The sequence below is a fragment of the Podarcis gaigeae genome (assembly GCF_964106915.1).
Source record: "Podarcis gaigeae genome assembly, chromosome: 2".
NCBI lineage: Eukaryota > Metazoa > Chordata > Lepidosauria > Squamata > Lacertidae > Podarcis > Podarcis gaigeae.
In genome coordinates this window covers 92,954,451-92,981,953 of record NC_139679.1, presented here as the reverse complement: position 1 = coordinate 92,981,953, position 27,503 = coordinate 92,954,451, and the positions used below count along the sequence as shown (strand labels likewise).

At 40.4% G+C, this 27,503-nt stretch overlaps 1 protein-coding gene across 8 annotated transcripts in view; it reads left to right on the top strand.

The window, feature by feature from the left end:
- The window catches only part of ITPR1 (inositol 1,4,5-trisphosphate receptor type 1), a 198,376-nt gene that overhangs the window by 49,251 nt on the left and 121,622 nt on the right, over window positions 1-27,503 (top strand). For 6 of the 8 annotated variants that reach the window (XM_083722098.1, XM_083722100.1, XM_083722099.1 and 3 more), the window contains exons 4-11: window positions 12,056-12,171; window positions 17,089-17,175; window positions 18,201-18,359; window positions 22,080-22,178; window positions 23,395-23,478; window positions 23,572-23,718; window positions 24,933-25,028; window positions 26,132-26,176. In XM_083722098.1, coding sequence (XP_083578224.1) covers window positions 12,056-12,171; window positions 17,089-17,175; window positions 18,201-18,359; window positions 22,080-22,178; window positions 23,395-23,478; window positions 23,572-23,718; window positions 24,933-25,028; window positions 26,132-26,176 — 833 coding nt within the window. The remainder of the gene's footprint in view (window positions 1-12,055; window positions 12,172-17,088; window positions 17,176-18,200; window positions 18,360-22,079; window positions 22,179-23,394; window positions 23,479-23,571; window positions 23,719-24,932; window positions 25,029-26,131; window positions 26,177-27,503) is intronic. The other 2 variants (XM_083722101.1, XM_083722096.1) reach the window with 1 other exon arrangement.

Sequence of the window (27,503 nt, the reverse complement as noted above, 5' to 3'; positions counted from 1 at the left end):
TGTAGAGCAGACAAAAGAAAGTATTTATTCACTCAGCACATAGTTAAGCTGTCTATGCTCCTCAACATTTCAAAAATTTTCCTCAGAATTTATCTTGCAGCATTTACATTCCAAGGTGTGAATACCCTTATGTCTAGAGCATTTTGCATGGTTTTTGCTTAAGTGTTACAGTGGAAATGACAGTCACCTAGAAGAGAGGTGTTAAAGCACTTAAAGAAAAAAAAGGGGGGAAACCCCCACAGAAACACAAGTGTCTAATGTAGAGTACTGTATATTACACTGGGGTGCACTCTGCATTTTAAACTTGCAGTTGTTTATCTAGTGATTGCTTGTATCTCATGAGCAATAACAGCACAAGCAAATATTAAGCTTTAACTACCCTGCTGAAAAAGACAGGATAGGCTGTTTAACTCTAGACTTTACATATATTATTCTGTGTCTAAAAATATGTGGTAGCATTCTGAAGCCTTGTTTAAATGCCTTTAGGTCCCTTTTTCTGGCAGACCTTGCTTCCGTTCATGGTTTCTGAACATTTGTTCTTCCCATCTGAGAACCATTCTAATAATGCTGGTATAGTTGCATTTTCTATTATCCAGCTGTCTGATCTTTAGCACACACCACCAAAAAAATAAAAAATAAAAAATACCCACAATGAGGCCTGCTTCTTTCTAGCGTTTAGCTTTCACTTGCCTTATTTGGTAACGCTCTGCTCCTTGTTGCTTCTGGAAGGAACTGTTCTGCTAGTTTAGGGACTATTTTTCCACTTTCGTTTCCCTTCCTCCAAAGTTAAGGAGATTGTTTTCAGTAATAGGGAAATCGTCAGTGTTAATCAACTTGGATTATTGTGGATAGGAAATAGGCTTGGTGGAAGGTTGTTCTGTGTATATCTGTGTCATTGAATCTTTAAGCGTTTGAGAGAATTAAAAGTCCACTTAGTTCAATGTCTTCATGCAGGGCACCCATGTCTGCCAATTCCTCTGAGAATGGCTTTCGGTGTTCTAAAAAGTGCCAGAATAGCTGAGTTGACGATATTGTGCCTCTTCTGTAATTTTGGAAAGGGAATGCTGTGGGCATGTATAAGGCATAGCTGGGTCAGGAGAACACTAAGGACACATATAGGCAAACAGTCCAGGTAAGAGCCAAAGACTTGGATCAGACCAAGGCAGAAGAAGAGAATTGGTGAGCAGGGTGGGTCTTGAGGACCTCAGAAAGCCAACACTCCTGAATTTATGGGCTGGCTACTAACTCCATGGTTCCCATCATTGTTGCTCCTTCCTCCCCCTGCCCTTCACAAGCATGCAAGTAGTGATGGGCCAAAGAGAGCAATACCCTCCACTTCCCTTGCTCCTCTCGTTTTGGGCAATGACATGGAGGCAGCCCACTTGGAGATGGGGCCCATTGCAGGCATCTTTCCCCAGGACCCTAGCGCCAATATGGATCAGGTAGTGTGTTGGAGACAATCATGGAGCCCTGAGTCGGAGCTGCTTACCAACTTGCCCAAAGTCTCTCTCTGTTTACATTCATTGGGGAAAACAAAAAAAATTCCTTCCAGTAGCACCTTAAAGACCAACTAAGTTAGTTCTTGGTATGAGCTTTCGTGTGCATGCACACTTCTTCAGAAGTGTGTATCTGAAGAAGTGTGCATGCACACGAAAGCTCATACCAAGAACTAACTTAGTTGGTCTTTAAGGTGCTACTGGAAGGAATTTTTTTTGTTTTGACTATGGCAGACCAACACGGCTACCTATCTGTAACTGATTCATTGGGGAAGTTAGAGCTATAGAGATTTTGGAAGCTTCAGTGGTCACAGGTGAGCTTTGTATTCCAAGATAGGTTGAGGCTGTGTGGGAGCAATTAGACCACTCCCATGTTGCAGTTAGGCCCTTCTAGCAGACTTCCCAGAGGCCTCTTGATTGGCCATTCTGAGAACATATTAGTTGGAGAACACTATGCTGGATCAGGCTGAAGCCTATGTTCATTTTGCCACACATGGCTTTATTGCACTTAAAACTTTTGGGGTCGTACCTTTTAACAGGTACTTATCTTTCAATATTTGGAGCAATTCAGGTTTTGTTTGTTGACTTTTTATCTCAGATTACAAGAGGGTTGCCAAGTGAGAAACTATCTCTGTTTCTTTTCGGAAGAAGAGGGAGACTGTTTCAAAGCCACGTCTCTAAAAACGTCTTGATGGAGAAATTCCATGCTATGTTACAATAATTTTTGATCCTCTGCCAAAAGATTGTAGTTGTTTAATGTAGACTGTCTTGGGCCTCCACTAAGGATTTGAAGAGCTCAGCAGGGCGGGAAGAAGGGAAGAGAAGGGTGAATTCCTCTGAGCTTGAGCAGTTGGGTCTTTCCCTAAAAGCATCTAAAATTAAACAAGAACTGTGCAACATTCAAAAAGCAGCTTTGAGCCATGTTATTCTACGGGTTTCGGAGAAATGCAAAAGGGCACTATTGAGCAAAATAGGGAAGTTGCATTAACAAAATAGGGAAGTAGTACTACCAAAAAATTAGCAAGTATGCTTTGAAAATGATAGTTTGAAGCTAGTTTAAGTCTTAATATTAGGCAATGTACTTTATCAGCTTTATAAAATGACCAGTGGGCTTTGTTCCTCTCTTGCAGATGTGGGGAAACAGCAGGTTTTGACTGATCTTTCTTTCATATTCATTCTCTCTCTCTCTCTCTCTCACTCACACACACACTTGCATTTTTAGGCAAGAAATTCGTGAAGGTGCTGATCATACAAACTAGCTCTTAAATGTTGGGGATTGTGCATGTCACCTCACAAAATCAAGACTGCCGATAGAAGTTTGACAAACACTGTCCTTTTAAAATGTAGTTATCTCCTCTATAACTTGCTTTGCTTTCTGAGACTCCCCAAGCCCTTTCTAACTATCTGTCTGGTGAGTGTTAGAGAACATCACATGAAGCTAGGTACTATTTAAAGTAAAGGACACCTGACAGTTAAGTCCAGTCGCAGATGACTCTGGGGTTGCACCGCTCATCTCGCTTTACTGGCCGAGGGAGCCGACGTTTGTCTGCAGAAAGTTTTTCCAGGTCATGTGGCCAGCATGACTAAGCCACTTCTGGCAAAACCAGAGCAGCGCATGGAAATGCCGTTTACCTTCCCGCCAGAGTGGTACCTATTTATCTACTTGCACTTTGACGTGCTTTTGAACTGCTAGGTTGGCAGGAGCAGGGACCAAGCGACAGGAGCTCACCCTGTTGTGGGGATTTGAACCGCCGACCTTCCAATTGGCAAACCCAAGAGGCTCAGTGGTTTAGACCACAGTGCCATCCGCGTCCCAGCTATTGTTTACTTTGCTGCTAAATATGAAAATATGGAGCAAAGAAATACTGCATCATCATCATCATCATCATTATTATTATTATTATTAAATCCCAGTTTGCTCTACCCATCTCCAACTTATCTCCATTTCACTCAGTTATCTCTTGGGCCAACTACTAGATTGCATTTTAAAAAAAAATAAGACTCTGATATTCTACAGGTAGAGTGCATCAGCTAGGCTGGTTTTTTTCAGCATACTGTTTCTAGGAGTTCCCAAAATGCCGCCCCCCCAAACTTCTGAAAATATTCACTTATTCATTTACATTGACCTCACTTGCCTCCTTTCTCTCAAACCTCCTCAAGGGCCCCCCTAACATTGTCACGTAGCCAAATCTGATTGTGTGTGCAGTGCAGTGCATTGGGTTTGCTGCATCATCCTTCTTTGGGTTAGCTGCAGAAAGAGGAAACAGCAGCCATCAGAGAGAATAATGGTGCCAAACAGGATTGGATAGGGTGGAGTAGGGTAGGGTAGATATTCGCATAAACTGCATTTTTCTTTGGCAGGGGACGGGACAATAGCGCTCCACCTCGTTTGCTAGCTTCTTTCTGAGAACAAAATGGAGAATATTTGGGGCAGCTCTAATTCTGGTAACGGGGATTCAAAGCTACTGTCCTTTCTCTAGCTGGGAAGGAAGAGTTGGGTATTCCCACGGTTCTGTCACCAGCTGATATATGCTAGTCAATAGATTGCTGAATATGGTGCATTTGTTTCAAATGTGGCTTTCCTGTTTCTGCTCAGAAGTTTCTACACAGCCTAAATCTTCCCTCCTCCAAAAAGGGGGAAAGTCACATTTGAAATTTGCATACCCTTTGCCATTGACAACGTTATGCATATTTTGTACTTGGTTAACTGTACCTGAATATAAAATACCTTGCAAGAATTACAGTTCTTGTTGAGCCTTTTGTGGCTGTCTGCATTTTTAATGCAAAGTTTCACACTACTACTGAAAGCAAATAAGGAGCAGGCAACGTTGTGGCTACCTTCTCCATTGATCAGTTATTTTCCCTGTCCCATGCCAATCTAGGAATGAAAACTTAGGACAAAACTAGACGTGGCATTTGTCACATAGTTTTGTCATTGAATAGCATTTTTTAAAAAGCAAATAAGCTAGTATTTGAGGGGTTAGGGTTATGAGTTTGGGTTCATGAGGGAAAGAGACTAAACTGTTGTCCCTGTCTTGGCCTGGCTTGTCCTCCCACTGTTTTCTAAAAAATTAACTACTTACATGCAAACCAAATGACAATTTTCCTGCTTTCTTCAGATTTGCATTATCTGAAGCTTTTTAAAGAGCTACCCATTTATTAAAGCATGCATGCAATCATTTGGAAATTGTGGCAGTCGGACCAGGGAAGTCTGTGAATATGAATCCCTTAGTAGAAATATAGAATGCTGTTTGTTGCTAGAGCAGATATGCTTGAGATTCTGTTGCCAGAAAATAATGTTTCTTCCATGGGGATTTTCATGGTATCTCTGTCTAATATTGATATACACAGAGACAGGCAGATATTTTGTTTCTGTCATAAGGATGGGGCAGGATGTTAGCATATATCCACACTGCAATCTCCTGCCTGCCAGTCACAGTTCTCCTTTTAATGATTCTATTTCCAATAATTTTGAAGAATATAAAACTTAAATATCTTGACTGGTGACTTCAGACTTACAAATTTTATTTTATTTTTTTGAAAGGAGCTGTGAATTTAGTAATTTAGAATAATAGGAATTCAGGTTGATTCTATCGTGGAATGAGAACAGGTGGATTGGTATTTTCATAGCGCTTAATATATGACCTGCATACTTAAATATATATTGTGAAAAGCATGTGTGACCGATATGAAAACGGAATTTTGCTTCTAAATGTCCTTCCTTCACATGCTTTAAAAAAAAAAAGTCACTTTGCAGGTACCATATTTTTCCGTGTATAAGAGGTGGGTTTTTTTGCTTATTTTTTTTTAGTCCAAAATAGGTGGCCGTCTTATACACGGGGGTCATCTTATACACAGAAAAATACAGTCCAGCACTTCACCTGCTCGTTGTACTTCTGATTGGTGTCAGCCATCTTCATGCCCTGCTTGGCTCTGAATCCTTCTCCCGCTCCCTGTCGCTAGTTATCGCTCACCCATCTGCCCTGCCTTGCCTCCCTCCCTCAGTGGCAGCACATTTGGGTGAATTTCCTAAAAAAAAGTCAACATGTTTGGGCGATCTCAGGTGTTTAAAATATTGATTTCTTAATTTAGAGTTCAAAAAAAATAGGGGACGTCTTATACATGGAAAAATACTGTAGTCTAATCCAGCTGGAGACAGTAACCACAATTCATTGCAGAGATATGCACATGCAATCCTGTTAAAATTAATGGAGCATTTTACATTGAAATAATGGATTATAAATATATTTTTTAATTAGCCAGCACCCATAAGTTGACTAAAGTTATAAGTGTGAGTGAGGGTAAAGAACCAGATAATTTATTTATTAAAAAATTGAGGGTTTTATTTTATCATGCATTGGTGCAATAAAGCACAAGTAAATGTTAATCCTTATTTTATATTGTAAACAAATTTAGCATTTCAAACATTAACGTGTTTCAGCCCATTTGATCATTTATTTATGTATTTATTTCCTCCTTTTTGCTCACATACCTTTTTTTATATTTATAGCGTTAACTTTATATTATTGTGGGAAATAAGTAAATGGAATATAAGTGCATTTGGAGCTGTGTTGGCCTCTGAGAGATGCTTGCCCTGCCCTCTCTTAAATGTGTTTGAAAGGAAATTCTAGAGTTTCTGGAAGTGGCTTGTTCCATCGTATTTAATAAAACGTTTCTAATATTGTACCTTTTGTACAATATTAGACTTCCCTGACAGTGTTGCTTACTGCCATTACTGCTACTACAGTACAACAATTTGCCTGGATAGGGCTGCAAGTGGGCATGGCCGTGGCAAAAGTTGGGGCTGAGTGGACACACTGCCGGGAGTCCAAGATTGGCTCATCACTCACACTAGATTCAATCTCCTTGAAGCTGCCTCTGTTCCTCTGAAAGGCTCCCTTCAGCTTTCCCCTGAAGTCTTCCTTCAGGGGAAGATCCCAGGAAAATATTGAAGATCCCAGGAAACTTGAAGATCCCGGGAAAATATTGCAGTTGCCTCCTCTGAAGTCTTCCTGTGGCCAGCTGTTGGTGACTGCAGCTCTGGTCTGAGGCTGTCCTAGAAAACTGTCTCTGGAGACTTCCTGTCCTTTCTGGCTTCTCAGCTTCTGCCTCGGCGCTTCATTGACTAGCCCCTTTCCTTCTCAAACAGTGCTCTGCTTGCCCTTATATTATTTCCAGTCAGATCCCTCTGGCCAGTCATTAGGTACTCCTTGGAATTGTGAATCTGTGGCAACAAAGAACTGATGATTTATTTTATTTTTTAAAATAGAATCTCCACTGTCATAATCTGACCCTTTCCCAACTCTCCTTTCTTGTATAAAAGCCAAGTTCTGGTGTTAATTGCCATCACAGAAAACCTTCCAAGTATGTAAAGACGTTTTTAAAAAACCCACAAACCAACAGCCTAGCTGTTTCTTGGAAAACTGCCAACTGAACCCCTATGCATTGCAGCTCTTCCTGGCTTTAGTCAGAAATCAACTGACAGTTTATCTCTTCATACAGTTCACTCTTTACCACTGTTAAAATGTAACAACAGGGTTTTGTTATAAATATCCTCTCACATTGCAACCGTTTCTTCACATCCTTCTGGTAATTTAAATGCATGGTTTTGTTTTCTCTGTGTTGTATTTATTCTTTGTATGGCATCCACTGATAAGCTATGAGCTATCAACGTGTCTCTTTAAATGCTGTAACTTTTTAAATGTCGAGCCTGAGGTGAATGAAGCACAAGTTAAGCTGCTATACACAAACACACACACACAGACACACACTAAAAACAATAACTGAAAAGTACATCCAGGTGGTGCTGTCGTTTTACTGTCAAATATCAGTTAAATCAGTTAAATATAGTCTGGTGCTTAAAACATGGGAAACCAGGTGTCAGGTTAGCAAACTGGGGGGGGGGGGGAATTCAAAGTTGCAACACCATCACAGAACTCACCCCTTTTTTCCCTGGGAGCACTCAGACAGAGAGATTGTTGTGTTAGTTTTCCTTCTTATAATGCTAGCACTTCTGTCCTTGCTTCTAATGTCCGTTACACACTGCATTACCTGTTTCATTATGGAATTGTGGCTTTTTAAAACTGTGCCCAGTAGAGTCTCCCTCCCTTGGAACATGTGAGCAATAGGAATGGGTGGTGTCTCCCTCCCTTGCTGTTTCTCAAAGTGGTGGGGAAAGGGCAAGAAAGCATGATACTCTCTCTTCTGTGCAACCTGGAGAGAGGATGAGTAGGCAGGTGGAGGCAATAGCTGTCTTGGTCACACTTGCATGTTCTGGGCCCAACTCATGGCATTGCCCAGAAGTTCTACTCCAGAATGAGGAATATGTGGCTCTCCAGATGTTGCAAGACTACAACTCCCATAATTTCTGACCTTTGGCATTCTGGCTGAAATGGATGGGAATTTGAGTCAGTCAACTTCTGGAGGACCACAGGTTCCTTAGCTTGGTTTAAAATCTGTGCAAACTTAAATATGTTCCAGTTGGTTGGGAAATATTTTTGTCCCCTGATTCTCCAAGTTGCTGCATTATTACATTCCTGGAAGCACCATTTGCTGATTGCTAATGGCAAATGAATACATTTCTTTCTCGGGTAGAAATGAAGATTCTTTGTGGCTGGCACGTTGATTACAATTTGCAATACAAAAATACCAGCCTGAAGTGTACCTTCTGTGTTAGTCACAGCTGTCAATCTCTGCAAATCATTTGGATGTAAATTCGAAACATTGGTGTCTGGGGAAAAACTCAACTTGAAAGCTTAACCCCTCTTCCATTTCCTTCTTTTTAAAGTCAAATATTCTTGCTTTGTTTTTGTTTTGATTTATGGAATTGGGAAGGGGTTGTTGTTGTTGTGATCATGGTCAGTAAAATGGAATATTCTGTTCTTCTTTTCTGCTCTTTCTTTTGATTTAGAAGAATCTCAAGGTGGTTTACCTAAAATGTACATCCTTCTATTCCCTGTTCCATACTGCACCCCACCCCCATATCCTCTTCTCATTAGGCTGTTGCCTGGATGCATGCTTCTTACTTCCTCCTCTGGCTCCTAGGACTGAAGTATTTTCATTGTCCAATGGCAGGATTCTGTTTGGAGATCTTCTGCATCTAAAACCCTGCAGGTTACCTGCTAGGGTTCAAATCTAACTATTTAGCTGTGGCTCCCAAGACTTCCTGTTCTCATTTTGCCAGGACTCTTTCTGAAATGAATTTAGGATTGTAATTGTGCGGGTAGGATAGTAAATAACTTTCAGTGATAAGATCCAGGTGACTTCTTGTTCCAGGTCCAATTGATTTGAGCCTTGAGCCATCAATGTATTTTTTCTGCTGAAGATTATTGGGCCTGACTACCTGCAGAATAGGATAATAGGTTAGATTGGCTCATTTGTTGTCTTTTTCAATAACTTGATGTGGGATACTAAGATCCCTTAAAGTAAGTTTCCCCCCTTTATTTAGTAAGAGGCTTCAGATGATCCTATACTGCTTATTAAGCTGAAACAATGCACAGGCCTTTTACTCATGCACAGAGCCCCGCCATGCAAGCTGTGATTAAATTTCTTAATTAACCATCGTTTCCTGTTTTGTACGAACTGGGGGGCTATGGTTAACTGCTCTAGGACAAACCAGGATATTAAGCCATATTTTGAAGTTGATTATGCAACTACATATAACATTGCATTGTCTATTGTATTACATAATGAACAGCCTAAAGTTTTATTTCTGCATAATTGCAAAGAGGCACTTGGAACAGCTGTTCTATTTTTCACTTTTCTGGCAGCTAGAAGTTCTAATGGTTACTTGGAGCACTCAATTCTGAAAGAGCTTGATTTAATTTTTGCATTATCTGTTGCTTAGCAACTGATGAGGGGAAAAATTGTTCTGATCTAGGGAGAATCTCTTTTCCTTTTCTCTTCCCCTTTCCCAAGCAGTTATATCTAATTGTGGCTTCCCAAGTTGTTGGTGGAAATAGCATCTTGAACTTGCTAAAACACGTTCTATTTAAAAACCCTCACTGCTGAAACTTACAATACATTAATATATTTGCTTCATGCCACAAATACAAGCAGCAGTCAGTGATTGACATCCTAAACTCCATAAGCAGCCCTTAGAAGGTCACTTACCTGTTTCGCTACTTAAATGGTTAAATGTCACGTGCTTGCTCACTCGTGCTTATGGCAAAACAGAAGGTAGTCATAGGTATTAAATGTCCAGAACCTGTCTACAGTTGCCTTTCTCTCTCAGCTTGAAAAGCCTGATGGCACAGTCATGGGTCCTTTAAATTATAGCTGCTCGGAAGATTGGTACTGCTGTGAGGGATGACAAAGTAATCTTTACTTTGGATGTAGAGATGAAACTTTGCACATTAGTGGGGCTCACACATTCTATGGTGGAATGTTAAGCCAGTTGTAGAAGAGAGTACTGCAACTTGTATAAATCTCTGCGAGCAAACAACTATTACAACCTTTTTAGTATTTGTCTGTTGGCATAAGTAGATTTGGCCCATAATTCTTGTTTAGGTCCATTTATCCTATTTAAATACATTGCTTCAAAATGCAATTATTTTGGTGTTTCTTGCTTGACTAGATTTTGTTAGTTTTAGCCATAAGCTGTTTTAGCTGTAAGCTGCAACAAGAAAATGTCAGACCAAAGGAACCACTTAAACAATAAGTAAATCTAAGTGATCATGGAACCGAAGCATAAACAACAACGTTAAAATGTACACAGCAATTTGCTCGTAAAGAAGGAAGCTATTTTTGGTGTGGTTTTTTTTATTTTTAAATAAAATAAAAGCTTCCATCTCAGCTTCATTCAAGCCACAAGAGGTTTGCCATTGTTTCACAGCTGCCAAGGCAAAAGTTTCCATAGTTTCGACTCCTGTCATTGTTTTCACTGACCAGGATAGATTATTCTTTCTGCTGGTCTGAATAACTTTCTTAATTTTTCAGTAGCTTATTCACTGCATTTTATGAGATATAACCCAATCTCTCCACAGGAATTATGGAAATAGAAAACATATCAGGTGAGGGATATCAGATATCTGACAACATATCAGAGCTACCCTCTGGCCGCATTTTAGTTGCCTTCCATGATTTAGAATGTGACTTTTTGCAGTGGACAACTTTTTGTATGCACGAGGATTCCTTACACATTTTGCAATCTGGATTTTACAAGATGTATTCACAAAGGCCTTATTATTGGAAAGCCACAGACCCAGGACTGGATCTAGCATGCTTATAACCCTGCTGCAGCCCCATCACATGGTAGCTCCCCTGTTTCCATACCTCCTGAAAAAGGCTACAGTGGAATTGTAGGGAACATTGTACCTCTACAAGTATGATGCTATAACTTAAACAACACATAGAGTCATAGGCATGTATTTCCTTTATTTGTCTGAAATTGTGGAGGAAACTCACTGAAAACGCAGAAGGCTTGGAACACTCCTTGGCATGAAATCTGATAGGGCTATTAATAGGTGGAATTAATTATTGCATATCAGGGTGCTTTTAATCCTGCCAATAAACAAAATCTCTGCCCAAAAATAATGTATTTGCGTTTGGATTCCAGTTTGTGTTCAGTGGCTACATTTCCTGAAAACAGTACGTAGAAGACACATATAGCTGAACCATATGAGCAACTTTGTGAAATCAAACATTTGAGTCAGAAAAAGATTGCATCTGCTTGCTTAGATTAAGTCTTGGAAGTCTAACTTCTACTGTGTATGAACTTTCATTTCTGCTAGGTAATACCCCAGTTTCAGCTCTCAACAAGAATTGAGGGGATTTCCCTTAGGGTAGGTGCTCGTAAAATAGACCTGCCAGATCTTATTCTGAAAACAAAATTGCATTAGTTGTACTGTCAAAAGGGTGGGTAAAATCAAATAGTTGTGCCTAGTGGTAGCCAGTTTGTCAAGTCCTGCAAGTGCAATAGGGCTTTGCCCCCTTCTCCTTCCTTCTTGCCCACCTAATAGGCTCTGGGGAGAACCCACAGATCGGCATGTGGGGCAAGAAAAAAGGAGATAATTCCATCAAACAAGCAGAAATGGTTGTACTGATGCAGCAATCTCCTTGGTGCTACTTTAAAGTCCCCTATTTCAGTTCCATATAAGAGTAGGACACAAAAGTTTGATTCCAGAATTATAAATGTCACAGCCTTCCTCTGAGTTTTCAAAAAATATTATATGAATCATCAATTTATCTTTTCTAAAAATAAAAATCAAGCCATATCTAGATGGCCAAATCTAGATCTGTGTACTAGAGCTAAAGAGAATTAAACTTGGAAAGCACAAATTCTTTTATCACGTGCTTGATTATATAGAAATCAACATACTATTTGTGCTTTGCAGATTTGAAGTCAAATACCACCATTCTGGTGTTTATCATAAATCATGGAATAATGAATTCTTCTGTTTTATACAATGGCTTTGTTTTCCTTAAAAAAAAAAAAAATTCTCCCAAACGTCTCCCAAATATTTTAAATTGGTGTATGTTATTAAAACTAATAATAGTTGATAAAACTAATATCATGTAACTATGGCTAAACTATGGCTCTTTTTTATGTCTCTTTGTAGATTGCCTCTTCAAGTTATGTCCCATGAATCGCTATTCTGCACAGAAGCAGTTTTGGAAAGCTGCTAAGCCAGGAGCTAACAGCACAACTGACGCTGTATTGCTCAACAAGCTACATGTGAGTATGGTACTGATCTTGATCTTCATCTTATGCTACTTTTTGATTTCAACATCTTATGTTACAGTACTTTTAGATAATCATTTTTACACACAGACACACATATATGTAAGACTGTTGCCATGCTGCAGTTCATATGGCTTTCAACAGGCAGCCATGCCAACTCCTGCATGGTGAACGACACGCAGGTGAGCAGGCAATTAGTGCTGGTGGCAGGTTGCCTAGGCGAGCTGTTTAATTGAGTGGAGTATCACTTTACAGAAGCTACTCTGGGAAGCACCTCTGCTCTCCTTTAAAAGGGGGTGAGAGTTGTTGTGATCTGTGAGGGGAGGTGCTTGAGGCAAACTGCGAGGGGATGGGGAGGTGTGAAGGGTGAGGGGGGGTGTCTTTGTTTAGGTGTGGACAAAGGGGGCTAACAAAGAGGTAGGCAGAGGGGTCTTCTCAATACATGCTTTAATGTGAACAAACCAAACCCAGGTCAAATGAGGGGGGCGGGAATCAGAGTTGATGATACTTTTTCTTAACATCTGTAATCAGCTACATGTATAAGAGAGTGCAAGAAACTAAGAACATAGAAATGAGGGACATGGGCCTTGAATAGATTCTGCATGCGTAGGACGAGAGAGCTCCACAGGGAAACAATGCCTACCCCCTTTTAGGTAGGGGAGAAGGTGTTTTCCCCAGACCTGAATCATTAAAAATGTGGTAGCAACTTGGCAAGGAAAGGCTGGGAAACCTCTTATTACACAGTAGTTTCTCATAACAAACCTGTTGCTGAAAGTACTCATAGTTTAGACAGGTACCCGAGTCTGCTTTTTAAAAAAATTAAACTTTCCTGTTCTCATCTCTGCAGTAAGCAAATCTCTTACTACAAAAGTGTGGTGTGAGTAACAACATATAATTTTTGAAAATAAACTTCTCTACATGGGTAGGGAAGAAAACTGGAATAAGCTTTATGTCTATCTTACTTTGAAAATAAAGACTTAATAATTGAAGTCAGATGCTTTTAAGTTCTTTTATTCCTGCAGTTTGTAGCTGGTTTTACACAAAGTACATAAAATACTTTATATGAAGTACATAAATACAAGGCAAAGGCTTACACTCAAGTTGAAATAGGAGCATATTTTAAACAAGTGATTATTTTATTATATTCCCATTATAAAAAATTACTGGGCTATTTTTTTTTAAAGGAAACCTATTTGAAATGTGAGTTTAAAGTCCTAAATCTTTAAACCTTTAAAGCCCTAAATGGCTTCAGCTAGTATACCTGAAGGAGCATCTCCACCCCCATCGTACCACCCGGACACTGAGGTCAGCTCCGAGGGACTTCTGGTGGTTCCCTCACTGCAAGAAGTGAAGTTACAGGGAACCAAGCAGAGGGCCTTTTTGGTAGTGGCACCCACCCAGTGGAACGCCCTCCTATCAGATGTCAAAGAAATACTGTAAACAACTATCTGGCATTTAGAAGACATCTGAAGGCAGCCCTCTTTAGGGAAGTTTTTAATGACTGTTTTAATGTATTTTTAATCTTTTGTTGGAAGCCGCCCAGAGTGGTTGGGGAAATCCAGCCAGTTGGGTGGGGTATAAATATATTGTTGTTGTTGTTGTTGCTATTTCCTCTTTTCCTTAATTCTTTCCTTTCAGTGATCAGTTTTGTGACATCGTGATCAGGACTCACTAAATGTTCAGTTTTGAATATAATACGTTCCATTCAGAATAAATGTATATAGCTCTTGCGTTGGCACCATGTATTTGGCATGCTTTGGCCTGAAAATACCCCTGCACGTATCGATCTAGCTAGAACAAATCAAATGCTCATTGGACTATGCTAAGTTCTTCTGGGAAAGGAATGAGACATAGGTAATCCAAAGAACCAGCAGAGTGTATAATTACCAAGTGTATTAACTCTTAATTTATTCTTAGGAAATAATTAATAATGGGTTGACCTTGCATGTGAGGTCAGTTCCACATATGAAAAACTACCTTCACTGGATGCTTGTAAACCTTCACTGTAGTCACAGCAGGTACGAGTCTGTCTTTTAAAAGCAAATTCACGACGGCTCACAGTGTCTCATGACCAACTTATTCTGAAACAGAGGGGTTTCAGAAACAGTTGATATGACTTGGATTGTTCAAAGCAAGCAGATTATTATTATTATTTTAAGATCTCTGCCTCAGCAAGTCATGGATCTCAGTGCTATACTTAACTGTGGCAGACAAGTGATGGATTTTTATCATATACAAGAGTTTTTAAAGGAACGGCTCATCCAGAAAAAGATCTGAGATTACCATCACACCAACCAGGAGATTTTTTTTAAGAATGATAATTTGTTTTATCAAACCTAAACTACACACATGAGTATATAAAAAGAAAAGCATTTAGGAGGGATAGCGGAGTTTGTTTTTCAGGGGTAAATCTAAAGGAAAACGTATTTACTGGTTCACAGCTGAAGCATGTGCCTGTAGACCGCAGACCTAGACACCACAATTTCCTGTAGCAGTAAAAGTTTAATTACGGCAGTTTTATTACAGCATGAACATTCATCACAATACATAATGCCATAATAAAATGAGTTAGCCTTCAAGATGCCAATGGGCTCTTCTGCTGTTTGTGCTGCAAACAAACTAATATGGTTAGAAGATGCCTAAGTGGTACCATGGTGTGTATTATTGCATGAATCTCTTGCCAGCATAGAAGCACACAAGCATCTTAGTGTGTGAGGACTGTTCATTGAGAATTCCTGGCGCAGTCTTTGCAGAACGTGAAAGCAGTTTCCTGTCTTACTGCTTTTGTGTCATGTGGGTTCGGAGTAATCTTTAAGGAAACGTTAAACTCCAATATTTAATCACTTGCATTTTTGGCTTGTGTGTCTACCAATGGAATTCAGCATCTTCTGTTGCAGATCAACCAATGCGAAGGGTCAGGTTATTTTAAGCTAATGCCATTTAAGGGATTTAGGAATCTGGGACGCTGAAGTTTTTGACCGGCATCAAAAATCAATGCTCCTTTTGGAAAGCTGACACCTAGTGGCCTTTTCATATAGTACTTGGCTTGATTTGTTCTTCAGCATCAAAAGTTGGTCGTTCCACGTGTGTGCCCCTTGTGTGTAAGCCATTACAGTACTGTCATTTTGTGATGTTTATACTTGTTAACCCACATCTAGTTCTTTGCCACCTCTACCAGCAGCTCAGGACCTCAACTGATAAATTTACTCTGGTTGATGGTTTTGAAAGTGCTGTGAAGTTTCCAAGCAGAACCAATGATGAAACATTTTGTGACTCCAGGACACTTATGGAGTTCACACATACAACACTAAGCCAAACCACGGCTTAGCACAAATTAGCAGCTGTGTGTGTTCCTGGACCAAATATTGTGGCCGAAGTTCTCTTCCTCTAGTCCTGCTGCTCCCATGCTACCCAGGGCTAACCAAGGTGTCTTCCTGACCCAAGTCTGACTGAAATGGATCTAGATAAATATAATAGCTTTGCTACTAGTAGACAGTAACCCCATATTTTAGGTTTCTTGGTCTTGCGAACGTTTTTTAATTTGACACTTTTGGGATTCTGAGTATCAAGAGTTGTGGGACCCTATACCTCCATTTAACACCTTTCAAAAAATGTTCACTTCTTGAAAGAATGAAGTGTAAGAAACACTTGAAGTATTCTCTTTCATTTTGATTTTTGTTGTTGTTTAAAGAATGGATTAGAGGAATACAATCATTTGGGTTTATATCCCCCTTCCTGTCTAACCTTGTATGGTTGTTCCAAAATATCCTTCTTGGTGTTCTGCAATGTAAAGCCACTTCCAGCATGTTTTAATGGAAAGCTGACTAGCCTGTTTAGCAAGCACGTCAAAAAGGAATGTTTGTCTTAGGAGACATTCTGTGAAATATGAAAGATGACTTTTCTTCCATAGTGCAGGACTTCTTGTTCCTTTTGTAATGCACTGTAGGCCACCACTGTACATGATGGAACTGAACTAGCAACAAACCATCTAGACGTACATTTTAGATCCAAGCTTTCTGAAAGACTGTATTCCCTCATATGAACGTGCCTGGGTTTATATACTTGAGGGAGGCCTTTCTCTTAGTCCTGAGAAGGCCTTCTTCATGGCTGCTCCAAAACTTTGGAATGCCCTCCCTAGAGAAGTTAGACTGGTTCCATCCTTGTACTGACTGCTTTTAATGAAAGGGCTGGTGTTGTGCTGTTTTTACTGTAATTATCGGTATGTTTTTTTAATGAATCATGTATGTGTGTGTTTCAATTTTTGTTGTCCCCCCCCCCTATTTACAGCTTATTTGAGCTGTAAACTACCTTGAGTCCCTGTCAGGGGGAAAGGCGGGATATAAATAAAACAACAACAGCACATATCACTTTAATTCATAATGTTGACTTTTATATATTTGTGTAGCTGTATTTTTGGGAAACCTGAGTCCTGATTTGGTTTTGGGGTGGTTGTGGTTTTTTTTGGGAAAATGTTTTAAAGTATAAGTAGAGCTTTGTTTGTTTAGTCGCTTAGTTGTATCCAACTCTTCGTGACCTCATGGACCAGAGCACGCCAGGCACTTCTGTCTTCCACTGCCTCCCGCAGTTTGGCCAGACTCATGTTTGTAGCTTCGAGAACACTGTCCAACCATCTCGTCCTCTGTCGTTCTCTTCTCCTTGTGCCCTCCATCTTTCCCAACATCAGAGTCTTTTCCAGGGAGTCTTCTCTTCTCATGAGGTGGCCAAAGTAAAGCTAGATGGTTTTAAAACTAGCATTCAGCAAGGGGCCGACCTTTTAGACTTCCACATTATTTTTCCTCCCTAAAACTCACCACTGCCCTGCTCTCCAAGCAGTCTTCATAAAATACTTTTGTTTGTTTGTTCGTTTACTAAAGCAATCAGCTGCTTATCAGCATTCTTTTTTCTTTGTAGCATGCTGCAGATTTGGAGAAGAAGCAGAACGAGACCGAGAATAGGAAGCTGCTTGGGACAGTTATCCAATATGGCAATGTTATTCAGGTATGCTGCAGCTGTGTTTTAAGAAGTCTCCATGAACCTGGCACCCATAATTCTATGCAGCTGTATATGCCACACAGACTGGCTTGAATTGACATGATGTTGCAATTTCCTTGTTTTGCAAGTAGAGATGCCCAAGCATCAGAGCCTTTCTTTGACTCACAAGAGGTTGTGCTTTAGTGAGCACTTGTTGCCCTGTGTTGTCACAGCACTTTGGGCCTTGTACTTTTTATCCATATATATATAGGCATTCTTCTAAGGGGTTAATGTGGTGCAGCACCTAGAGTGATGGGTTTGAATATGAGAGGCACAGGTTAAAATCCCAATATGTAACATATTTTTCCATGTATTAGACAATGTTTTTTATTATTAAAAAATGCTAAAAGCTTAACAACTCTGGGAAATCTCCCCCCATTTCCTTAATTTGGGGTCCCAAAAAATAGGGGTCGGCTTAAACATAGGGGGGGGGGTGTTATACACGGAAAAATATGGCACTTGGAGGGTGTTAGATTGGTTGCTAGTTTTTGTAGCCTAGGCATCTTTGTAGCCTTTAGCATCTTCCTAAAGCTGATACAAGGGTATATGCAGTAATAGCTGTAAGGTATTTATAAATATACTGAGTGAACATTTAATGCTCTTTATAGCACCCTATATAGCTCTTAATTATATTGGTATTCTACAGATTTTTACTCCATAACGAGCAGTATTCCTTCAACTATGGAGAATTTTGGGTAGGAGGTTTCAACTCTTAGCTTTACTACTCCATGTAAGAAATGTCTTGGGATAATTAAGGGGGCCTTAAAAACCGAATTGTCTTCTGCTTTCATCCTCAGTATGAACTGTACAAGTACAGTATGTATAAGTACAATATGTGAAAGCATTCAGGAACAAAAGGAATTTTCTCATCGTTCCTATGAAAACTTTGACTATCGTAGTCAGTGGGATAAAAGTTTTTGTTTTGTTTTGTTTTAATTGTGTTTGTGGTGCCCTTCCTTCTCTTTCCCCCCTTTTTTCTTTTTAACTTCTAGCTTTTGCACTTGAAAAGCAACAAATACTTGACGGTAAACAAGAGACTTCCAGCTCTGCTAGAGAAGAATGCTATGAGGGTGACTCTGGACGAGGCTGGCAATGAAGGGTCCTGGTTTTACATACAGCCCTTCTACAAACTGCGTTCCATAGGAGATAGCGTAAGTTTACAGGATTGTCAGAGAAAACGGTGTGCGGTGCAATATATTGCAAAGCTGTTTCATCAGTAGCTTACTTTCTTGTGATTAATTAAATGCACAAGAGTTTATACAGTATACATGTCTCTTTTTCCTGGACTGAAGAGAGTGGGAGGTGAATTGCTATGGCAACAAATGTTTTGGAAACAAGGGACATTTTTTAAAGACTGGAACAGTAGCCATCTAAATCTCCACTTACTTCAAATGGTTATGAAAACACTTAAGTTATTTTGTTGATGTATTAATTTGTTCTTAAGTTAAAATATAGCAATGCGCCAAGCATTTAGTTTCCCCATCATAAAGCGATTGGAAACCTTTTTTTAAAATTTACTTTCATTGCAGCAAAAACTGGAGGGAGGGGGCATAGCATCCATGAAAGTTGTGTGCCCGAATTAGCATTGGGGGGCATCCTCTGTTGTCTGCCCATCTGCACACCAGAAATCTACTTGTGCAACTGGATTTCTTGTTCCCCCTTTCTCCCTCCAGGCCCCTGGGCACCCTCCAAAATCTGCTCCAAATAGTTTCTTAATCCTCTGGAGCATAATATGGAGGCACTTGTGTGGCTGCATGGAGAGAAGAGAGGAAGGAGAAACCCTGTTGGATGTCACCCATTCACTTTAAAGTGTCATGGTAGTCTCCATTGCTTTTTCTGTAACAGCTTAGCATGTCTGCCCCTCAGTTACATGGGGCTAGTATTGTTCATTTCTTTAAAAGTTGTATATATCCCCTTCAGTAGAGCTGAATATGTAATAGTTTGTGCATTTTAAGAATGAAAATATTAAAATGCATTTCAAAGCCTGGGGGAATAAAAATCCATTTGCCTCTAACAATATGTGTCAGACACGTCTCTCTAGGGAAGGAAATCGACCTACGGTGCCTTCCCTGAGAATGTGCACCCTCTGATCACTGCACACCTTATCTCAGGCAGGTTGGCAGTGGTAGGCATTCCTTTAAGAACCTGCGTCCTAAGTGATATATTGTCCTACGTGATATATTGAATTGTGTTTGGAAATGGACCTGAAGGTTCTTTTAATACTATTGAGATGCAATCTCTAATCCAGGACTGATTTATGAGAATGTATTTTGCTTTGATTAAAGTTTCCAAATAGTCTTCAAAGACAGCCTAACATATAACATAGTATATTAGGCAAAACCGGATGTTACTAGAACATACTGGCTAGGCTGCCTTTGTCCAATAGAGGCTACAACTGGCACGCCAACCTAGTCTGAAGAAAGGCAGAGAAAGACCTAGGCCACTTTGAATACAGCTGAATCTCAGAGTACCCCCAAAATACTAGCTCTTTGAGGGAGAATTCTCTCTCTCTCTCTCCAGGTAACTTTCCCACAAAAACTCAGGGCGGAGTTTCAGTTTATTGGCCTTCATCTAGTCCATTGCTGATTCCAGGCTTTTGTTGGGAATCTTTAACGTGGCGCATTATAATTCTTTCCATGACCTTGATTTTCCACATACGTGATTCTGTGGCAGAAGATGTAGCACTGAGACGTTTTTAATATGTTTTGTTTTGCTTTATGGAAATAACATGAAGGACATGGCAACTCTAGTATACTGTTTCTTGATAGTGATGGTAGATAATTGGGTACCATAGCTGCGAGATTCTGAAGCTGATGAAGTTTTGATGCACCTGTTATAATAGTGCAAGCAGGAAACACAGCCAATTACTGTATCAGTTTGGCCAAAGCATTTTAAATAGCCAGTTTTCAGGAGAGGCTCCAGATTATATTGCCATACATATTTTTGTGAGAGTGATTTAAATGTAGCTTTATTGAGGATATGAACCCTCTTCAGGCATTATTTAAATGTGTTTGTTAATGTATGAGGAACAGCAGCAGGGACAAATGCATAGCCTTTACGCTTGGTTTCCATTTCTGTCGCCTTCCAAATTATGGAAGGCAACAATATGGCAGGGAGAGCCTCCTGTCTTCATGGAGACTCCCTGTACCTGTTAGACCTCTGATTGTTCAGAGTTCTGAAGTGCCCTGGAACCTACAAAAGGTTTCCTGCTTCAGGCCTTCCATGAATGACTTGATAAGCAGCAAACTGTAATGATAGGGGTGGTGTAGCTGGTACTTTCCATCCTTGCTGTGTGCGGCTTTAAAGTAATGTCTCAATTGTTGTTGTTGTTGTTTAGTTGTTTAGTCGTGTCCGACTCTTCGTGACCCCATGGACCAGAGAACGCCAGGCACCTCTGTCCTCCACTGCCTCCCGCAGTTTGCTCAAACTCATGCTGGTAACCTCGAAAACACTATCCAACCATCTCGTCCTCTGCCGTCCCCTTCTCCTTGTGCCCTCCATCTTTCCCAACATCAGGGTCTTCTCCAGGGAGTCTTCTCTTCTCATGAGGTGGCCAAAGTACTGGAGCCTCAGCTTCACAATCTGTCCTTCCAGTGAGCACTCAGGGTTGATTTCCTTCAGTATGGAGAGGTTTGATCTTCTTGCAGTCCATGGGACTCTCAAGAGTCTCCTCCAGCACCATAATTCAAAAGCATCAATTCTTCGGCGATCAGCCTTCTTTATGGTCCAGCTCTCACTTCCATACATCACTACTGGGAAAACCATAGCTTTAACTATACGAACCTTTGTTGGCAAGGTGATGTCTCTACTTCTCTACTTCTGCTGTCTAGAATGTCTCAATACTGCTGTGGAAATACTGCTCAAGAGTCGAGAGCTTCATTTAAAATGCATTAAGCATTATTATTTTTAAAGAGAGGTTTCCGTGACTCATGATAACATGCACTAGCGAAGGCGGATGGCATCGCTGAAGTAAACTATTGTTCGCTATTTTGCATTTTTGGTTATACTTTTTGATGTTGTTGAGTCATGTCTGTGAGAGAGATGATAAAATAGTTTAATCTCTGAACTATCGTGGATGGAAAAAGACTCACTTTGTCAACTTTCAGATTAACCTCGAAGTATGAATGCTGGTGGAAGGAGCACTAGAAAAACTGTGCCTCTGTCTTGAGTTCCATTCTTTGATGGTCAAACAGTCCATCCGAAACTTTGTTTTTCAAAGTTTCCATGAGGCAGAACTGAGCAGCAGCTGGTTGTTGTATTTGCAGAGATCGTGGCTCAACCATTCTGTGTTTCTTTTTCCCCAAGAGGCAAAAGCGCAACCTGAAACCTTCATGTGCACCTGAAAGTGCCTCATTTGAATGTTTGCTAACTCATCCCACACTCCATCTTAAAACTTAACAAGATGTGGATATGGAGGACTTAACAAACACCAATTGTTGTTCTCTCTTTCTCTCTCTCTACCCTACCTGTTTTGTTTGTATACAACAACATAAGTGGAGGACCACAACCAAGAAGGCCCTGTCATGTGTCAGTGTCAGCCATTCAGCAGCACCACTAACAGTGGGCTTCCTTCAGAAGGTGACATTTTAGGATGCTGCTTGGGTTATCAGGCCATTTATGGGTTAGTACTCTAGCACTAACTCTCTTTAATTGCGCCCTGAAGCTCACTGGTAGGCGGTGCAGCACTTTCAGGACCAATGACACACAGCTCCATTGAACTGTGCCATGCATCAGCCTGACAGCCTCATTCTGCATCTGGCTAATTCAAGCTAATTCAAGGGCAGCCCACAAAGAGAACATTGCAGTAGCACAAACAGGAGGTCACTAGAATTATAGGGGCAACACTGTACCTTTACTCTTTTGTTTTTCAGGTCGTCATAGGGGACAAGGTGGTATTGAATCCTGTTAATGCTGGCCAGCCTCTGCACGCCAGTAGTCACCAACTAGTAGACAATCCTGGCTGTAATGAGGTAAGCTAAAACAAAGTACCCAAACCAATAAAAAATTGTTGTACTATAAACTGGTTTGCAGATTAACCAGAGTGGGTTTTTTAAGCTGCAAATAAAGAGTATAAATGAGATGTTTCAACACTTACATTAATAGTAATACTACATTAATAGTAATATTGCTATGACACATTTTTCATCTGTAGCTCAGTTAGCTTTACTGAAGATGTTATTGAAGGACAGAGCCTTGAATTGACCACTAACAGCAAAATTCCCAACTTGCTTATGCAGAAGTAAGTTTGCTATATTCAAGAAACCTACCCATGTCTTCTCAGAAGTAAGTTATAGTGATTTCAATGGAACTTACTCCTAGGGAAGTTGGGTTAAGCTTACCTGGAGACAAGCCCTATTGAATTCACCTTGGATCTACTTCTGATTAGATATGAGTAGGATTGCACTGTAAGTCTTTTCAAATTCTGAAAACTGCATAAGCATGTTGTAAATTTTGCTGAGCAAACTAGGCAGCTACATTCAAGTTGTTCAGAATCATAGCCTCAGTAAGGTTGTTCAACTAAGCTTTGTTGTCTGTTTCTATACCTGTCTCCTAAACTGTAAAGATTCCCTGTAGTTTTGGCAAATGCTGCCACACTTAACTATGCTGCATGAGTGAAATTAGCTTTGGGAGTGTTTGCACTTTCACCAGAAATTCCATTCATCAGACATCTCTCATTAGATAAAATGTAAAGAAATATACAATAATAAGAGTACATTCATTTGTAAAAAAGAAATATACAACGGGATAGACAGGAAGTCCAAAGTGTTGGTACATATATGATTTTGGAATAGTTTTTTTGTCCTTGTTTCTTTTCTTTAGGTATATAAACTTTGCATACATGCTGAAAATTATAATAAGCCTTGTGATGTAATATGATAATGTTTACTGATGTAACATAAGAATGTTAATAAATAAATAAAACTCCAAAAAAGGACAGCTCCCACCATGGTTAGCAAGCTCTCAATGAGAGAAATTCCTAGTTAGCATCAATCATGGTTTCCATTACCATTCCAAATGTTTCATGCACACTGCCACTTCCCCTGCGAAATTTGTATCACTGATGAAGCCTGTGTGTGTGTTGTTGTTGTTTTTTTAAAAAAGGCAACAGCTGAACAAAAGTATTTCATAACAAATCATGTGTCTGCATGTTTCTGTTTTAATTGCTTATGCTTGCTTTTGTTACAGGTGAACTCGGTGAACTGCAACACAAGCTGGAAAATAGTCCTCTTTATGAAATGGAGCGATAACAAAGACGATATCCTGAAAGGGGTAAGATGAACAATGCGCCTCATTGCTAGGTTTTAAATTTAAAAAGTATTTGTTGAGCTTTCCTACCCATTTGCCTTCTCATTGCCTTTGCAGGGAGATGTGGTGCGGTTGTTTCATGCAGAGCAGGAAAAATTTCTGACTTGTGATGAGCACAGAAAGAAGCAGCATGTCTTCCTGAGAACCACTGGGAGACAGTCAGCTACTTCTGCAACTAGCTCAAAAGCTCTGTGGGAAGTTGAGGTAAAGATGGCAATAGAGATTTCTGAATAGGTTTGTTATGAGTATTGGCTTTATTTAAAACCTAGATTGAAAGCTCCGCACACACCAAAGCTTATTCCGCTTCCCATCCTATATCCCCCCCCCCCGCACCTGGAAACACTGTTTAGATTCCAGAAACAGCAACATGTTCTCAAGGACAGGTTATTAACTGGATTGGATACCTGGCCACCTGGGTGTTGTGCCTGGAAAGCTGGTGAACACTTTAGGAGAGCTTTACCCCTCACCCTTGTCTCACCTGATTTCTGTTACACATTTCAGGTTGGCTTGATGTTCAAGCAGTAGGCTGGTGTTTAAACTTCCTTTCCACCTGCCAGAGTGGCATTTCAGAGCAGCACCTGCAGACCAGGTTAGAGGGTGCTAAAAACAAGCCCTCTAAACTGTTGAGGCTAGGAGGATGTTGTGTCACAGTTGTCTTAATAGTCTTCCTCTTGACCAATTATGTCAAAGAGAACAACAACTACCAGACTTTAGAAGACATCTGAAGGCAGCCCTGTTTAGGGATGTGTTTAGATATTTTGTTGGGGGCCGCCCATAGTGGCTGGGGAGGCCCAGCCAGATGGGCGGGGTATAAATAATAAATTTATTATTATTATTATTATTATTGTTGTTGTTGTTGTTGTTGTTGTTGTTGTTGTTGTTGTGGTTGTTGTTGTTGTTATTATTATTATTCACAGCACCATTTTGCCTGCACAACATTTATTGTGGCACCAATAAATGCACAGTATACATCTCCACAAACAAATACATCCCCAAATATGGATGTTACATTATCTATCTGTGAGGAGTCCAGGCACCAAATATAACCCTTTCCTCCAGAACTCAGTCCATTTCACCTGTGGTCATAGAACCACTCCTTCCTGCTCTCACTCAAGGCAGGTATCCTCCGACACCAAGCCATTTTTTTTTACACTCACTGGTGCCAATGTTTTATCAGCGTAGCATTGCTACTCATCGTAGGAAGATGCACTATCACAAACATGTTGAGATAACCAAGCACTTTTTACCTGAAACCTTTGGAAATATATTTTGTCATAGCTGTTTAGACAACTTTTTTCTTGTTGATCGTCCCCGTTCTCTTCATCCTATCTGTTAGTTTTGGCCCATTCTCTTGTTCACCTCTTAAGGTCAAATGAGAGGTGGTTTATGGAAGGGCATCTCTTCTTATTGCATTACAGGTAGTACAACATGACCCTTGTCGAGGTGGTGCGGGATATTGGAATAGCCTTTTTCGGTTCAAACATCTTGCCACTGGACACTACTTAGCTGCAGAGGTCAGTATCCCGAGAACCTTTTCCTAACATGCTGCCATCCTCCTTTATTTTATAGGTACTGTTACTCAGGATAAGTGCTGGGTTACTAAACTGAGACTTGGAAAGAATATCTTAATCTGAAGGGGTCGCAAGTTAGGCAGGACCGACATTTCTCTGAATTAAGCTTGAAACAAAGACTAAACTCTCTCCATAAGTGACTTTCCTACTATAGAGTTCTGTGGATGTACTTTAATAAAAAAGTTCCCTGAAAACCGTGATATCTAGAACTGGTTGATACTGTCACCTCAAAAAAGATGTTGTAGAGTTAGAAAAGGGCAGCCAAAATAATCAAGGGGGTGGAGCTATTCCGCTGTGAGGAAAAGTTGCTGCCTTTGGGACTTTTCAGTTTAGAGAAAAGATGAGTGAGAGGTACCATAAAACAAGTTTATAAAATGATGCATTGCATGGAGAAAGTGGATACAGAAAAGTTTTTTCCCCTCTCCCATAACACTAAAACTCATGGGCATCCGATGAAGCTGAATGTTGGAAGACTCAGAACAGATAAAAGGAAGTTCTTCACATAGCACATAGTCAACGGAACGCTATCCGATGGAAGGCAGCCATGGGCCACCAACTTGGATGGCTTTAAAAGAGGATTAGGCAAATTCATGGAGCCACAAGGCTAGCGACATTCACAATGGCTGGGTTCCACCTCCACTGTCAGAGGCAATATGCCTTTGAATACCACTTGCTGGGAATTGCAAGTGGACAGAGATCTGTTGTATTCTTGTCCAGCTTGCAGGTTTCTCACGTGCATCTGGTTTGCCACTGTTAGAGCAGGATCCTGGACTTAGATGGGTCATTGGTCTGATCCAGCAAGCTCTTCTTATGTCCTGCACAAATTTGTTCATATTAAAGAGCTGAGCCAGCTCACTACATTGATGGGTTTTTCTTTTGCTTTAGCCTTACAGTTGCTTAGCTTGCTTTTGTGAGTGGCTGGCCATAGCACGGCTATGATAGCATTTTATGAATTTATTTATGCTCATTGTGTACTGTGTTATAGATTCTGGATGGGGGGGAAAGCTAGTTGTTGTTTTGACCTGCTTGTGATTCTCTTCCATCAGGTAAATCCTGACTATGTGGAAGATTACCAGGAATGTCAGTCCTCAGTAAGTATAGGCAAGAGTATCCTCTTGCCTCTAATCAAGGGGTGCTGACCAGTGCTCAAATTATTGGGGGAGTGGAAGTTGAGGGGGCCCTTAACAAAATCCACAAACTCAACCCCTGCCTACCCCCCCAAATTTTAGCTAAATTATGCCCCTGATATGCTTCTAGAGTTTCTAAAGTAAGTCTCTAAGGGGGCAACACAAAAAATAAGGGGGCTAAGCCCCACCTGCCCCCTGTAATTTGAGCACTGGTGTTGACACAGGCCCTGGTATGATTGGCAAGCATGTAGACAAATCAAAGCTTACTGTGCAATCCTAACCATGTCTACTCAGAAATAAGTTATATTTAATTCAGTGGGGCTTACTCACTAAGCAGGGTTAGTATTACAGCTTTTTGTTAACCTCTTAATTGATGAAGTATTTAACGTGGCGTTTTCCACTGCCATCTCTAGTGATACTGGGCTGTGGTAATCGTTAGTTACCTAGGTAAGATACCTAGCTAAACAATCTGCTATCCTTCTGCCTGCTGTAATCTCACCTTTATATATCCAAGCATGTTATAAAACCCTTCTTACACCTTGGTTAGAACAGTGTTTCTCTACCTTAGAAACAGGGAAACTATATCCCTCCATTGAAATTGTAGTCACTCTCCACTCTTGCTTGTAATAAACGATGTGTCTGTTGATAAGTTTCCAGAACAGTGAGCAAGCATTTTCTGTGCTGCATGACCAGAAAAAACAAGGAGCTGAATGTTTCCCACTCCTGACTTAGTCTTTCGGAAGTATGGTATATGCAGATGCTGATTGTCCTCCAGACTGTAGGAGGTTGAAGGTCATGTCTCCAATGTATGGATAATAGTGGGATGTGTGTGTCAGCATTTGAATATGCCAAGCTAGCTGTTGCAGTTCGAAATGCTTATGTGGTGCAGGGAGCACATTGTGTACAAATAGTGGAGGTGAAACTGCAGATCTTTGTCTGTGAATTGAGCGGCAGCATTTTCACCGGGTTCTAAGCACTTGGAAGCAAGATGCTGTAATTAAAGGACCTCAGGAAGTGTGTGTGTGTGTGTGTGTGTGTAAAGAGAGACAGAGAAAGTATATGTATAGATACAGGAAATTGTATCCCATCTCCTGATTGAGGATATTGTGTAGGACAGTGGGAGTGTCAGTAACCAGAAGGACATGATTTCAGTGCTAAATTAAGGAGACTTGTTCAGCTCTTTCAGAAACTATTAAAAGGTTTCTAATGGTGGTTTGTGCGCAGCAAATCACAGAGGTGGGTATTCTGTGCTGTTCATTCAGCGCTGCTCATTTACTGGCTGAAGGAATAC